Genomic DNA, 16,829 nt, shown 5'->3' on the forward strand with positions numbered 1-16,829 from the left:
GTAAACTAACACAAAGCCTAAGTTAGAAAACACGCAAGCATTTAATAGTTGTCTTATCTAGTTAGAGCCTAACGATAACTAAGTGTAGTTTGTTTTGGATGCTGGTTTTGAAAGAAATGCATTTGACTAATATACTTACTTCATTAGAAGTAAAGAATGACAAGTAAAAAATAAAGTAGAATTCTTTGCCATGTAAACGGTATCTGTGCGAGCGTACTCAAAGGCGCTCGCTAGTAATATATTGGCTGATGTTTAATGAAGAACGATAAGATGTAAATAAACACCTTACGTAATCAATAATTGCTATCTGTGTTTTATTCATGGTGTCATTGAAAATTCCCTTTAGTTCAATAATTTCAATCTGTGTTAGCACGGCGCCGTGGCTTAGTTGGTTAAAGCGCCTGTCTAGTAAACAGGAGATCACGAGTTCGAATCTCGTCGGGGCCTAGTGGTTGATTTTTTTTTATTACACTTAGTTAGTTTTATCTTGTTTGATTATTTTTATGAAAATAATGTTAAAAAAGGACTTTTTAAATATAATATTGAATGAACAAATTTATAGTAATTGATTTCATTAGCAAATAAATACAGATACTTACTTGAATACTATTAACATTTTTGTTTATCAAAAAGATACACATATTATTTAGCAATAAAATTATAAAAAAAATCATAAAATAATTTTATAGTCAAAACAATGTTTTCATTTGCTTTTAAAAGTGTCACAAATAACTTATAAGGTTACAATGTTGCCTGTAGTAGAAAATAAAATATTATTTTCTGTATATTATGTTCAAATAATAATTTGGCAATATTTCTTTCAAATAGGACGCACAAATTGATATAACTGTAATCGATTACAATAAAAATGATGTAAAAAAAAACACCCCTACTTTTATGATGCCAATCGAAAGAATGGCCATAAACTAATAACTCTTCTTAAGATACATAGTATTTAAAAAAAAGGAACAACGAAAATAAATGTTTTCCTATTTGGATTGGTACGAATGGACCGATTAGATGGCTGGCCAGATCCCCGGACCTTACACCATTAGATTTCTTCTTTTGGGGATATGTGAAAGCTATGCTATACAAAAAGCGATACGAGAACGTGGGCGAGTTACAAACTGAATTGTGCCATATCATATCGAGTATTCACCATAAAATGATAAGAAAATCAACAGGCAGCGGACTCATTAAAAGATTGGCGATTTGCGTAAGACAAGAGAGATTGCTAGTGCTATAACTGGGCTAATGATACTTAACATCTTATGTCTCAAATTTACGAGCAATTGTGATGTCGCTCACAATTTTGGAGACTGAGTGTAACCGTATTGTAATAGGACAGGACGTTTCTTTTACCATTAGGTGAATGTTTTAATAATAATAAGACAAAGGGGAGTAGGCTAAGCTTATGCTGCTTGAAATAATATTTTCACGCAGATGGTTTTCAGCCATCCTCATCTCCCTTAGGTGTGATGGGATACATAGTAAAGAGAGGGCAAACTAATAACTATTAAAATGCAGATAAAGAAATCGAAACTTTTTTTAAAATAAATCAACCGTTGTATCTATGAGTGTATTTTACATGATTTGCCATAATTTATTTAATGAATTAGTATTCTAATTAATTATAGTTTTTATTTGCAACAGGTTTCGGACGGATTGGAATCTAGGATTGCCTTTCTTAATTTCCCTGTTTCTTATATAAAATTAAAAAAATTCTCACACTTTATCTTATTATGAATGTGTTATGTGTGCTCTCAGAACCGTAGTTTTGTGCACTTTTGAGCCCCTCGCCTGTATTTGTCGATGAAATATTTATTAAATAGGGCTTAAGTAGTTAAGTACCTACATTAAAAATAGTTTTTTTTTCTTAATTTTAAGATAATATTTAATAAGTTATGACAAATTATAATTCTTTATTATTGCTGGGCTTCGAAAGGGGGGGTCATTCCCTTCTCTAAAATATTATTGAGGTATTCGACTGCTGTCCATCACCATGTATCATGTTCGTGAACATGCGCTACTCTTTTCATATAAAAGGGGGAAAAGCGGAGAAGAGGCTCAGGTGATAGGATGTGGTGAGGCAACCGCTCATCTCTCATCGACAAAGTTGTTTCATGACCTATTTTACTGATAATTCGTTTAAAATCATAACAACAGATTTTTTTTTTAAATATATTTATTTAAAACGTTACAAATTTATATAAATAAAACAGCAAACCAAAAATCACGAAGATTTGTCCGGATTGCTAACATGAGTTGAGTTCGTAATGATAATTAAAATAAGAACTTATAGATAGATTTCTATTTGCATGATAAATATGACGTATGACAACTGGTGGACTGTAGTGTCTAATAAAATGAGAACAGTTGATTAATAATTTATGTATTTCCAAGCGAATTTCGACCTACTAGTTAATTATGACTGTAATGACATTAAGGTGGGTCACGGTCAAGAGATGCGTTTCTGGCCTTTAAGTTGGGAGCATGCTCTATGCTTGCAGGTCCCTCAGTCATACCGGTTTGGGAGCTCTGCTTCATGATGTTGAATTTAAAGTTATAGTTTATAATTGGACGTAGTTCCTGAAAGACGTTCCAAGCCACAAATATCACATTTTAAGGAATTCATGTTTAAAGTTTAATAAATATTAGTGTATTCCATACATGTGAGTTGGGCTACTAAGTCATGATGCCATTTAAAGAGTTACAGTAGGGCTGCCATTTTTTGTCAGTCTGTTAATATGAATCACGCTACCAGTTTTGTGTTCTTAACTCAATTTCGACATGATTGTGGTTTGGAACGTTTTTCTGGAATTATGTCCAATTATGGTTTTGTACTTAGTAAGTACCTACCTTAATTTATTTAAGGTATTCATTGATGTATCCATTGTACTTTATATATGTTGTGGTTTGTATATGTATACCTTAGATAAAGAAGTGGTCTCCGCTGCGCTCCAACAAGATACCGCAGGCGTATTCGCAAAGTGCAGCAACTAATACTACGCCCAAATGGGCGTACTCGAGCCTGTCTCGAACAATTTGTGACATTGACGTGCTACATGTTCTGTTAAACTTAAAAAAAAACGCAAAATTTCTGAGGCACTTCAATTGTGCTCGTCACCTTGAGCCATTAAATGTTAAGGCTCATTTGCCCAGTAATTTCACTAGCTACGACGCCATTCAGACAGAAACACAAAAATGCTTTACACATTACTGCTTCACGGCAGGAATAGGTGCTGTTGTGGTACTACTACTACCCATAGTTCAGATGTAGCGACAAAGTCGTGGCCAGGCGACGTGTTAAAGTGTGTCATAATACAAAATTTTCGTTCTGTCGCATCTCTGTCAAATGTCAACAGACATACCACTTAGAACAGATTATTATTAAAATACATTATTATTAAAAAGTACAATACATCATACAACATATTTGATGAAGCTAAATATTGGTTGGAGTAGGTGGCAATGAGTTTCTTGCCACTTCTTCTCATTAAAGCTCCAACTTTTGCGAAGTAGTTGTAATTGGTTAGAAACCAAGAATAATTAGGATGGAAATAAAACGAAACTTTGTTGATTCACTCATATATTGACTTTTGTATATTTACAAATATACACATAGCTATATTACATCTATAATAGTTGTATCGCTCCCACAATAATAAATTAATATAACAGTCACTTCAACCCAAAACTAACTACAACGCGAATCTTATTTAACCGGAGTTTATTTATATTATCATTAGGGATGGGCTGAACATCGTTTTACATTCGGTTGAACGGAACTTTGGCGGCTTGGACCCAGCTTCAGCATTCGGCCAAAGTTCAGCTTATTCTGTACAAGAAAAAACTAAACAAAATATTTGCACTTTTTTAATTGAAATTAATACCAAAAATCTGTTATATCTTTTAAATAAACCTAGTCCTTTAACACTTGCAACAAGAAAATATTAATATTTCTCAACTTAAACCTCGTTAAAACACCTAAGAAAAGATGACGTATTTGCTAATGAGCGCCGACTAGCCTAGACCCACGCGGGTATGAACGGAGTGCGTTTGGGGCATAGCTAACGGCGATGCATACACAAGAAGTCACTCTCAAGAAAGCGCGGCGAAAATTAACCGAACTCCAGCCGAGTTTTTGATTTTTACCGAATGTTCTGACCAAGTTCGTATTCGGTTCAAACCACATTCGGCCCATCTCTAATTGTCATAGTTCTAATTCAGAATATGTCATTATTGAACAAAACAAAACTTACGTTGTCTTCAAATATTAAACAAATTCCATTTATTATTGGCACATACGCAAGTCAATTATATATTTGGCACATAAGTTCTCAGCTAAATAAATAAGAATATTAACTAGCTACATTTTGTCATTCCTGTTCTTATTATTTAAATGTTAATTGCAAAAAGTAATAGATATACTCACTTACATTTAATATCTCAATTGGTCATTCATAATTAAGTAATTAATTGATCGCAGTTTTAAATCAAAATAACAAATTAATTGATTGGAAGTCCAAAGAAAAACTGACTGATTAATGGAATCATCAAAAACAATAAAAAAAACACTTTATAAATTTAAGTAAAAGAAAACCCTTCAAAAGTTAAATGTGAAGGCTTAATGATAGTATAACTTAGTATTCAATGTGATCAGAATAGCATGTCATCCAGGTAAAACATATTTTTTTGTTCAGAACTTTAAGGACTTTCTTGCTAACACTTAGCTCAAGAGATGTCATTTTAATGTTATTTCGACAACGTCCCATCCCATTCCGATTGCACAAGAATAAGATAACATTAGCTGACAGTGCAAGTGGCATTGAAACTTACACTTACATCTAATCAAGATCAATAATGACGGTAATAGTTTTAGTATTGTACGCCGAGGCAACGATCTTGAGCGGTGTTAGGAAATGCGCAAAAGATGGTTGCTAGCGATCGTGGCGCATTTTATAATTGACAATATTATTATAAGCAATCCGCATATAATTTCTTGCCAAGGCCTATTATTAAAATAACAATATTAGTGGGATCATACTTTACTTCAAAAGGATTCTTCCAAAACCTTACACGCGCTGTATTTTTCGTATGCGTTCATGATATAGAAATACCGTAAAACATTGTAGCCAGATATAAAAGCACAGTTTGTAATAATTTTAAACCAATTCCAACGTTCAAATAAGAATATGAAATATCTCGTCTCATTTTGAATTGTTTTTTCGCTGGTTATAGTTATCTGTGTGATTCCAACATTCACATTCTTATTTCAACGGGTTAATATTAAGAAATAAGGTGGGTTATTACTCTAAGACATGGTCCATATATAGCGAAAGGTCTCCAAATAACTCCAAAAATATTTAACAACAGCAAAGAAAAGGTAAAGCTATTTATACTTTTTCAGATTTCTAAAAGAATTAATTAATTTCTAAGAAGAATTCTAAAACAGCATACCGTCACAAAAACGCGGGCGAGAAAAATTAACTTAAATAGGGCTGATTTTCAGCAATTTCCTCCTCCAAAAATGAATGAATCGTAACAAAATTTTGGAAATTAAATGCATAGAAAATTTTCTGTGTCCCACTATTTTGGTTTTTTTCCTTATTGCTGTCAGATTTGTACATTAGGCCTCTATTTGCGGCCTATATGATTAAGCCGTTTTAAGCACTAAAAAAGCAAAACAGAGAGACACAGAAAAAGATGATATTGATATCAAAACCAAGGAGTGAATAGCTGAGAGCGTTTGTATGGAAACTTAGCTACAAATGTTTCTTTTACACTGTTTGTAATATCTGGATGAGGAATAGTCATTACAAAAAAAACAACTCTGCTGAACATTAAATCAAAAGTGTTTAAATCGACAAGAACATCTAACTGTAAATACGCGTTGTACACTTAAATTTATTACGATCGAGATGTTTTAGTTGTACTTATCAATAGGTACATAAAATATCTGAACAATATACAAATAGGCACATTCATTATACGTATATAACATTCATATAAACAATTAAACTAAATCGAATCTAATATTTACATAAACATAACTCTAATATGGCAGCATGAGGCTTTTTATATAATTGTCGCGTCACACATTTTTGCTTTCATTTTGTTTAAAGTAATTTTGTTAAAAGTATTTTCGCTGCCAAGATATTTTTGTGCAAATATTTGCTAAGAATACAATAGTTTATGAACGAAGAGAATACACAATGCACTCTATTTAATATATTTTATCACTGCTATTTCATATCAGATATCACAAGATGAAATTTATACGCTGAAAGTTGCAATTAGCAAATTTATATTAAAACCGAATTAAATAAAACACACTGTGTTTTCAATGTAACAAAATATCTGAGCAGCACCACAAAAATTAAAAACAAAAATGTTTGACGACATAATTAAAACGTAAGGAAATTATTCAGTCTTAATAAAACGTCTTTCTCGATAAATCACTGAACGACAAACAGTTTCGCCGAAACCACTATATTGTCTAAGCCACCGATTCTAGGGTGTGGTAAAAAGTCCCAAATTTTAGGGCCACAAATTAAGTATCCTATCCTGAAAAGTCTTTGGTCACTGCACTGTTTAAATAGTTTTTAAATCAGGGACACTACACCAATATAACACTTAGATAAGGCAACGAGATTCTATAGGGGAATGTTCAAACAAATCTCGTTAGTTGTGCGTGGAAGTCTCGTAGGAAGATCTGTAGCTGTGGTAGTGTGGGTCTGTCGTCGGGGGACATGGCCCAGCAATAAGCCATTACAGCGAACCTATAACAAACAATTGCAATATTAATTACATTACGATGGTTGCTTAAATCAATGCCAGCGAGTTCCGAGTCGTTTACGAGCCTACAAGTTTTAAAAAGAAATATTACAAGTAATTTTTCTATGCAAACGTTTTCACCTCTATTCTACTTGGTTTTAAATTCTTAATCAAAATTATTTTCATCATTATCATTGTCACTCTGCTTTGCTTTTTTTGAAAATATTTTTATGGCAATCAGGGACGAGACGATCAGGACGTACAGCCGATGGTAATTGATACGTCCTGCCCATTACAATGCAGTGCCTCTCAGGATTCTATACAAACCTAAAAATTGTGAGCGGTACTACAATTGCGCTCGTCACATTGAAACATAAGATGTTAAGTCTCAATCGCCCAGTAATTTAATTAGCTATGACACCCTTCAGACCGAAACACAATGCCGCTTACACATAACTGCTTCATGGCAGAAAAATTGTTGTACCCATAATCTAGCCGGAATTCTGTGCAAGAAAGCCTCCCACCGGTAAATGCCCTTCCATATTATTTTTATGCCCCGGGGAAGCACAGGGCAAAAGTTTATAGTACTTAAAAAAATATCCATAAAAGCAAAACATAGAGACACCGATGATGAACATATTGATACAGAGGTTAAAACCAAGAAGCCAAAGAGTCGAGAAACTTTATATGTAAAAACTGGCGAATTACTGTTGTTACTTCTTAAAATATAAAAATGTCCATTTATTGCACCATGTCTTCGCTTGCGCGTGTTTCCCAAGCGGTGGTGGAATTTAACTGATATCAGAATATCGTCAAAGAAAACAGAATTGCAGTGAATTACCTTGCACAAATTGGGTATGGTGCTGCTGTAATTTAAATTTCAACTTCCAATTTAAAAAACAATATAAAAAATACAACTACTTACAATTCATCGGGACAATTCGCCGGCTGTTGCAATCTGTAGCCATCCCTCAAATACGCTGCTACTTCAAACGGATCCACTTCAGCGTACGGCTGGTGCGACAGTGTAGTCAACTCCCAGAGGAGTACACCTAGCGCCCAGACATCTGACGCCGGGCTGAATTGTTTCTTGGAGAGTGCCTCTAACGCCAGCCATTTTATGGGGCGGTTTTCGTTGTCACCTAAGCAGTGGTAGTCTGCAGGGAAGAGATCGCGTGACAGTGCATTGTCAGCGATCATTACTCGAAGGTTTTCGTCGACCCTGTTAACAATGTGCTTAGATATAAGAAAAGTCTGTTTATATATCTAGGTGAGGTTATTTTAAATTATCTTATTGTAGAGAAATTCTGTTACTTCAAGAACAGTAAAAATTGGCTAATCTTGAAAGTTGCAGTATGGGATCAATCTAATATGCAACAGGAACACAAAATCCTACCAAGCTATTCGCAAAAGAGAACAATCACAAGATTTTTGCTGTCTTTAATGACATACGCGATATTTTACGCGGCAGAAGAAAATTATTTACAATGCATTACTTTTTTTATTATTTATAATGTCGACGATGGGTAGAAATTGCAACCTGAAAAACGTTTAAGCTGTGACGTAAAAAGCATTTATTTCTACTTTTAATATTATGACTATGCTTGTTTCTTAGTTACTTTGTATTTAATTATATTTTTTTGTACTATGGATCTCTGTGTCTGCAATAAAGTTATATTATTGTTATTAAAAATAGGTCACATAGCTTCCTATGGTGTTTGTATAAAATAGCTATAAATAAGACGATGGCCTGTATACTTACACACAATTTCGCGCGGAGATATCCTTATGCAGAACGTGCTGTGAATGCAGATATGCAAGACCGTCCAACGCGTGAAGCGCCATTCTGACCACGTGTTGTGTCGTTAATGGAGGGGGCGGTGCGCATCCTGTCGCCCCACCAATCGTAACTCCTCTGCACGCCAGCAGGAACTGCTTCAGATTCCTCCACTGGGATCCCCAGGGGTACAGGAGGAACGGCGCCGTCTGATCTTCGATGCTAACGCCGAGTACTGATAGCACGCGCTCATGATGGATTCCGTATAGCATACAGCCTTCTTGCAGCAAAAGAGAGAGCTAAAATAAAATAAATATTGAATATCTCAACCTACAATGTCAAAATACGATGAAATTTTACTAAGAGAAACGTCATTGATAACCGTATTATTTTTTCATTATTCCAATAAAGCTAATTGATAAATATATGCATCCTACCTTTCTATAAGCCTGCTTCGGGCAGTTGGAAATCTAAGTTTAAATAAGTAATGATGTATCCTTAGATCTTTTATACACCTAGAAAGACGGTGTGAGCTGTGAAAACATCGAAAAAATTGAGGCTGACAGGTAACCTCTATTTTGAGCAATGCACGTACACTAACACAAAGTGACATACAAATAGCTTGCCACCCACATTAGCCTATTTTCATCGGTTATCTAACAGCAAGAGGCTGTGTCTAGACTTATAAATTATGTAAGGATGTATTGACAAGATCAGTCAAAAATTACGAATAGGTAATATCACCTGCACTTGTGACGCATGTTCAGCAACCGTTTTGACCAGAACCTCTTGTTCTCTACCGTCTTCGTCCGCATACGTTCCTCTGTAAACCCTGCCGAACGTGCCTTCCATAGCCACAGAACGTAGCCGCACTCTACATCTTTGAATGGTCAACTCTGCTATCCTTTGCTGGAGATCTCTTGCTCTTTCCTCCGCTGCAACAGTTGGTACAGAAGTAGGGCGACGGTAACTTGTATAGCTGGCGGCAGATTTGCACGAGGAGTCAGGTAAGAAGGCGTGCGCGTCTTGTTCTTCACTTCTTGCTCTGCGGAGTTTTCTCGCTCTAGCCCTGCAGCCAGCCGCTGCTACTGCAGCAATCAGTAGCAATGCACCCGCACAGCCAGCACCGGCGTAGAATATATCAGCAGAAGTAGCTGAGTGCGGGGCATTATCAACTCTAACGGCTGGCCGAGGTGAATCTTTCAGGCAAATTTTACGCCTTCGAAAATGCACAACTGTCGAATTGGATCCAATGGAGACGTTTAGGGAAATCGTGACGTCAACTTCGGCAGCGACTGTTCTTGTACAAGGTAACTCCACTTGCCATGTCTGTGGCTCCGTTGGCACGAATCCTGTGCTTGCTATGCTCAATGTGGGCGTGTGTAGCGCCTCTGGATTCGAGACTACGTCTACTCGGAGTGAGTACGGCAACTGCAACAATGAGAAACAGTAACAATAAGCAAATTAAAATTATTAACAAACATCCGATACTAAGGCCGGGTTCACGCTTTGGAGCGATAGAAAATGACTGAATATGTGAATAAGTGAGTGGAAGACAAGGTAAACTTTTGTAAACTTGCCTTGTTTTACTCCGACCAATTTAATCTATTGTAATTGGAACTGTTAGCTATAAGCTCACTGCTGAGACTGATTCTTTTTATGAATTATTTTGCAGTGAGCTGGTATGAGTTGACATGCTATGTTTTTGCATTAAATGATTAGGGGTTTGTAACGGGTTCATCTGCAATATTACAGAATTACACGGTCTGCAATCTCTCGAGGCCGCGGATTGAAAGGTGTTTATTTAGTTTGCAGTTAGGGGCCTGAATAAAATCAGAGTCAGTCCCTACTAAGCCCTACTGCCTCATGCATTCGCCAGCTTTCGTTAGCCGCTGTTCTGTGCAACTGGATAAGGCATTAAAAATAAGGGCCAATTGATAAAATTATTAGTTGAAGAACTTCTCGCTGTTTAACATAATTACAAGTCGCATGTCCGTATCAACTACGAGTATGTAAATTAAAACGTGAAATGCAAAGTAAGAGTTTACAGGTATTGAAACTGTACGAATATTTTAGCATTATTAAGGTGGGAGTGTGCTCCTTGATAACTTATACGTCTAGATAGACTGTGACAGCTGTGAACACGTCGAAAAACAGCGGCTAACTGCTAACCTCTATTTTCAGCAACGCACGCACACTTAAACAAAGTGACACACATATTACGAGTGTAAGACGTACCTTGTCACGCACACTTAAGTAATAAACCTGGCCTGTTTTAACAGGAAGAGGCTCTAACGTATAAATTATCTATGAACGACTATTTTTTTTTTCATTGCTTAACTCTTTGAAGAAGGTATTTGTAAAGCCTTAACAATAGTAGTAAATCCCCAAAACGAGCGAGGTAATACAGTATACGGCTAAAACAGTCTAAATGATTATTCCGTGACATTTCGGCTTTCTTTTATTGCAAGAGCATTCCTAACGGTCGCACACCAAACCGCATCTGAACCTAACTGTAGCGAGCTCATGAAGTCATGTCGTATCTAATATCCGACACAAGCGGGATTGGGTATCGGTGACCCGTCGGTAAGTCTATAACGAACAAGATAAGAGAGTGTTGTAAATAAGATAACGCTATAGGCGCCGATGTATCGGTTTTTATCTGAAATTGACTACTGATTTTACGGTAGTGCAGTATTATTTTTATTTTTAATGGAAGAGGGGACAAACGAGCGTACGGGCCACCTGATGTTAAGTGATCAGCGGGCCTACATTCTCTTGCAACAAACACCAGAGGAATCACAGGAGCGTTGCCGGCCTTTAAAGAAGGTGTGCGCACTTTTTTTGAAGGAACCCTAGAGGTCACCGGATGTTAGGTGACCACCGCCGCCCACACTCTCTTGCATAACCAGAGGAATCACAAGAGCGTCGCCGGCCCATTAAAAATGCTTTTTTTGAAGGTACCCATGTCGTATCGTCCCGGAAACACCGCACAAGGAAGCTCATTCCACAGAAAGTTCCTTGAAAAGCGCAGTGTGGAGAACCGTCACACATGCAGGATATGATATCCTAATTTGTGGCGTGTCATGCGTATGTGGAATTCAGCGGCAGGAATTAAGTCAAATAGCTCTTCGTAACACTCCCCGTGATAAATGCGGTAGAAGACACACGTATATGCTCTATATCTATATTTAAACTTGAGTTTTGTATCCAAGATCCAGTAGTTCTTTTTTTATGAAAATAAGGGACGAGACGAGCAGGACGTTCAGGTGCAAAACTCAAAAATTCTGAGCGGCTCTACAACTGATCTCGTCACCTTGAGACATACTTTGTCAAATATCATTTGCCCAGTAATATCCTAAAACTCCTTAATACAGTACAGTACAATCATATTAGAGCTACGAAACTAAACGCACCGCTAACAACAGCCGCAGGCCACGATTATCAAATCAAATCCCGAACAAACACTTAAAGCAACCGTATACGAGGCAACAAGCCATTTATTTGTGTTCCGAGTACTCATTATCAAAGTAATCAGTGGGCGGCGAGATGAATGTAAAACAAACAGTATTCGCCGCGGGCCCTTTGGCCGGGAGGTGCGACACCGCGACCCGGCTTATTAAATATGAGTAAATACAATATCGTACATGTGTTCCGAGCCTAAGTTCACCGTTTACCAAATATTTGCCGGCCGTCAAAGGCGCCGCCGACAGAAGGTAAATAGGTAGCTCTCGCGGCGCACGTATCGCTACCCGATAATAGTTTATATTAGTTAATTGGTGTGTAAGTGGAATCAACAGTAAGAGGAAATTTTAATTGGGTACATTATTAACACCGAAATACACAAAATCTAAACAGTTTTTAAAATTACCACACGTTTTTATCGCTCGAGATAGGTAATAATATTTTTGTAAATAATCATAACTTTATACAAGACATATACATACAGTGGTGGTCACATAATTAAGAACGCTTATTTACAGGGAAGATATTTTCAAAGAAAAGTAACTAATTGCATGTATATTAATCTCTGTACTGCATAACTTTTATATACTGTCGGTACAATAGTTGATATGCATGATTGGCTAAAAATGGACAGATAAACTTTATACATTGGATCTGAACTTAATATTACTACTTACTGGCTGGTCACATTATATATATATATATATATATATATCTATTAGCTCAGCAAAAAGGACTGCACGTATAAAACGACAGCCTACCATCTTGCAATACTTCAAAACGATGATTTTGAGAAATATTTTGCCAAACAAATTCAAATTTTTTAAATTGTCAATAAATAGAATATATAATTTTTATAAAAGTTGTTACTTATTTTATTTTTATTCCCGTTTGCTCTATTCATTCAACTAGTTACTTCTAAGGAGGAACACATATTAACTAAAACTGATATGAACAAAAAAAGTTCTCATTATTTGGAATAACAGAAAAATAAAAAGAAATATGTATATTATTTTAAAAAAAAAATTCAAACATGAAGTTAATAATAGGATCTCCCATAGCAAAAAGTCACGCATAAACAAAATGTCCCAATTACATTAACAAATTCATTTTGAATGCATTTCTTGTGAATAAATACATTTTACTGACTCAAGACACAACTTTGAATGTAAAACCTCCGAGTCTCATGGCATTTACATAACGAGACGTCAACTTAACATAAAAAATACATATATTAAAATATTCTATATGCGCACACTATCAATACATGTGAAGGTTGACAAAAACAACGGTTTCATCGTGTGAACCGCGCCTTAAGATATTATGAATTTTTATGAGGACCACGTACATGTGTTCAATTAAAATAACTTCGTCTCTATATTTCCTTGTGTATTTTGGTTTATGAAAATAAGGGACGAGACGAGCAGGACGTTCAGCTGTTGGTAATTGATACGCCTTGCATTATCTAATATATAAAATACTCGTGTCATGGTGTTAAACATTGAACTCCTCCGAAACGGCTTGACCATGAGAACCATGAGAATCATGAAATTTTGAGTGCATGTTAAGTAGGTCTGAGAATCGGACAACATTATTTTTATTATCCCCCTAAATGTTAAGGGTGGTCCACACGATTTTTTTTTAATTCGTTTGACATTTTTTTTAAATTTGTTTGATTATGAGTCAGCATTAAAAAATACATACAACTTCAAATTTTCACCCATCTACGATCAACAGTTACCTTTGTATCGCGATTTTAATATCGGCAATACAACGTTTGCTGGGTCAGCTAGTATACTATATATTACAATGCAGTGCCGCCACAGTAATATATTAAAATTATACAAGTTTATACGAATGTTTCCTTCAGAAAGCACGTGCGGACTCCTTGGTGCACAAATGTACGAATAATTGTTATTCATAAAACTACAGTTGTTATTTAAACAATACTGCTTCGATATCAACATGGTTATTATGAAATAACTTTTTGGTCACGCATCCGATTACCAGCTTGTAACATTGTTTTGAAATCTTACGAACTTTGAAAGGTTTCAAACGTTCTAATAGGGTATGTTTGAAGTGAATTTCTCGTAATTTACTTGATTTTATTATACTAAAATGATTGTACAGAATAAGTAAGTAAGTAGTGGTCTGTAATTATGACGTACGAGGTACTAGCTGATGCCCGCGACTTCGTCCGCTTAGATAAAGAGTTTTTAAAAATAATAAGCAAGTTTGGAATTGAAGATTACGTCCTCCTATGTTATCCTATTCCAGACCCCGTTCCCAATTCGCTCCCGTTCCCAACATATTATATGAATCTTATTTCGAGGAATATTGCTATGTCAAACTCTTGGTATAGTTATAGCTCGTCGACGTGAATTTCAATTTTTGCAAAAATGCCATGGATCTTTCCGATAATAATAAGAGAGGTATCGTCAAATAAGAATTTCTCATCTAAATTGAAAATATACCTTACTGCAAACTTATACTTACTTAAAAACTACTTATATTCATTAGACGTATATTTTCAACTAAAAACTTGACTATATATTATATAATACTCCTAATAATCTTTTGTTAAATCGATATTATTGTTACTAATGATTTAGAAATGTATTTTATAAAATTTGCACGTCATAAATGTGGCAAACATGTACTTTATAATATTTATGTAACATCAATCTAACATGTTTATGCAAATAAAAACTTTGACTTTGACTTTCGAAGGTTATTTCGCTATCGTACACAAAAACGACAATTTATATTACAAAAAATGTAACACTTTAGATCTATTTATTAAAATAATTTTACACTTAAAAGTTTATATCTCAGAAAAATCAACTTCTATCCATAATTTCAACGGCTGTCTTACGAATTTTCGATCAGGTCACGTGTCATGACGCGAGTTTAACATTTTATACCCATCCCAAGAAAAGTGCTCAACGCCGCTAAAGAAGTTTATACTTCAAAAATCATTAAATTTCGTGTGATTTTAAATGCAAATACAAATATAAATATAATAAGAGTTGATAAACTAAACAGTTTCTACATTTATATACAGTTTACTTTTTGTCTTTCATTTATCGATTCAAAAACGTACTTAGTCTTAACTTATTTTCTATTTATCTATTGAATCCATCGGTACTGGTCGATGATATATTTATTAAGTTACAATACATCATTCACTTAATAAACAATAGGCATCATTGTATTATAAATTCCCAAACAGTTACCTCACAAGACAAATCAACACCCAATCGCTATTTAATTCAACACAGGACGGTGAATGAAATATGAATGAGCATCTTGATTTATTTCACTTGTATTAAAGTCTTAGAATAATAAACGCAAAGGAGACCCCATGCGCATCGAGCGCGGTACATAACCTCACTCAATACGGTGAGATAACATATTAACCTATTTATAAACAGACGATTACTAGTCGCACGTCGATTATGCAAACGCACATATAAAAATAAATAAAAGACCTAAGAGTTGTGCCAAAATTTCTCACACGTTCGTTTCCACGTTTTATACAGAGTGGCAGATCGTCGAATGATATTTGGGACAACTTTTGCTTATTTTATGAAGCATTTCGGCTTCAAACGTAAACCTCATTAGTTCTTAGAGTTAAAAATTGTAGAAATACAATGCATTATTTATGTAATAATTGTAAATAATCACACGGCAATATAGGTTCCCCATTCTTGATTAATTAAAAGATTATTAGAAAAATTTAACGCCATTTAGAAACAGTAGAAAGCTATTTATATCTATATATATATATAAATGAATTGCTGTTCGTTAGTCTCGCTAAAATTCGAGAACAGCTGAACCAATTTGGCCAATTTTGGCCTTAAATTAATTTTGGAAGTTCAGAGAAGGTTTAAAAGGTGAATAAATATGAAAATGCTCGGAATTAAACAAAAACAACGATTTTGATTTTCCTTTGAAGTGTCCCCCGTCGTTCAGAAATCAAATTAAAATTAATAAGTCATTAAAGTTAAGTTTATAATTAATAAGTCATTAAAATTCTTCCGATTTTTCAAATATAATACAATGATAGTTAAAAGTATACTATAATATCATTAATATAACACGTGTGTACAGGACAACGTCTGTTGGGTCTTTCGGTAAATTTTTGATATAATTAAGAGGCACATTCCGGTCGCGTGTCGTTGATACAGATAAATATTATGGTTATTATTGTATTAGAAAATATATAATTCTACACGACATAATTCAAAAACAGCTTCCAGATATTCTGTTGAATAATCTTTAATTGAATGTCTTCCGAATGAATTCTCTTTCGTTAGGAATGAAAGTGGAATACTGCCGGGCACATACTTGTTTTATATAATAATTTGGAATAATCACTTACTGATATGCAAACAGCGATCCCCATTATTACCTATTGATACGGTTTTGAAAGAATTTTTAACATAACGTCCAATATGCCGTCTCAATTGGTTAGTTACTACATAACAAAACGTTGCCAGTCTTCGTGACTTGGCTACCATCAATTCGGGCGCAATCTAAAGTATTTATTCGTGTCCAAAATTAGTAGTTCACAACTAATCATTGCTATAAAAGCGTTTAGTAAGAAAACAACAAAAGCCATTGACAGTCATTAATCCTTTTCAGTTCGTACACGATAGCTATTTCACTGTGGATATATTTTCGTCTGCTGCTCGTATCGTAAATGTTTGTATCGAACAAAAATAGCCCTAGCCGTAAACTGATTCTCCATCGAAAGTCAAAGTCAAATAAAACTTTATTCAATGAGGTTTGAATTGAGCGCTTTTGA

The 16,829-nt window shown here is 35.0% G+C and overlaps 1 protein-coding gene and 1 non-coding gene across 2 annotated transcripts in view; one reads left to right on the forward strand and one right to left on the reverse strand.

The window, feature by feature from the left end:
• Positions 1-373: 373 nt before the first annotated feature.
• On the forward strand, positions 374-447 carry Trnat-agu (transfer RNA threonine (anticodon AGU)). The gene has a single exon. It is a non-coding gene; the product is annotated as a tRNA-Thr (tRNA).
• A 3,125-nt stretch (positions 448-3,572) lies between these two features.
• LOC126971846 (tyrosine-protein kinase Drl-like) overlaps positions 3,573-16,829 on the reverse strand; it is a 65,927-nt gene continuing 52,670 nt past the window's right edge. The window contains exons 3-6 of the mRNA XM_050818351.1: positions 9,299-9,985; positions 8,540-8,853; positions 7,703-7,999; positions 3,573-6,782 (exon numbers count right to left, since the gene is read on the reverse strand). Of these exons, the coding sequence (XP_050674308.1) occupies positions 6,671-6,782; positions 7,703-7,999; positions 8,540-8,853; positions 9,299-9,985 (1,410 nt within the window). The 3' untranslated portion in view covers positions 3,573-6,670. The remainder of the gene's footprint in view (positions 6,783-7,702; positions 8,000-8,539; positions 8,854-9,298; positions 9,986-16,829) is intronic.

The sequence above is a fragment of the Leptidea sinapis genome, chromosome 24, assembly GCF_905404315.1.
Source record: "Leptidea sinapis chromosome 24, ilLepSina1.1, whole genome shotgun sequence".
Classification (NCBI taxonomy): Eukaryota; Metazoa; Arthropoda; class Insecta; order Lepidoptera; family Pieridae; genus Leptidea; species Leptidea sinapis.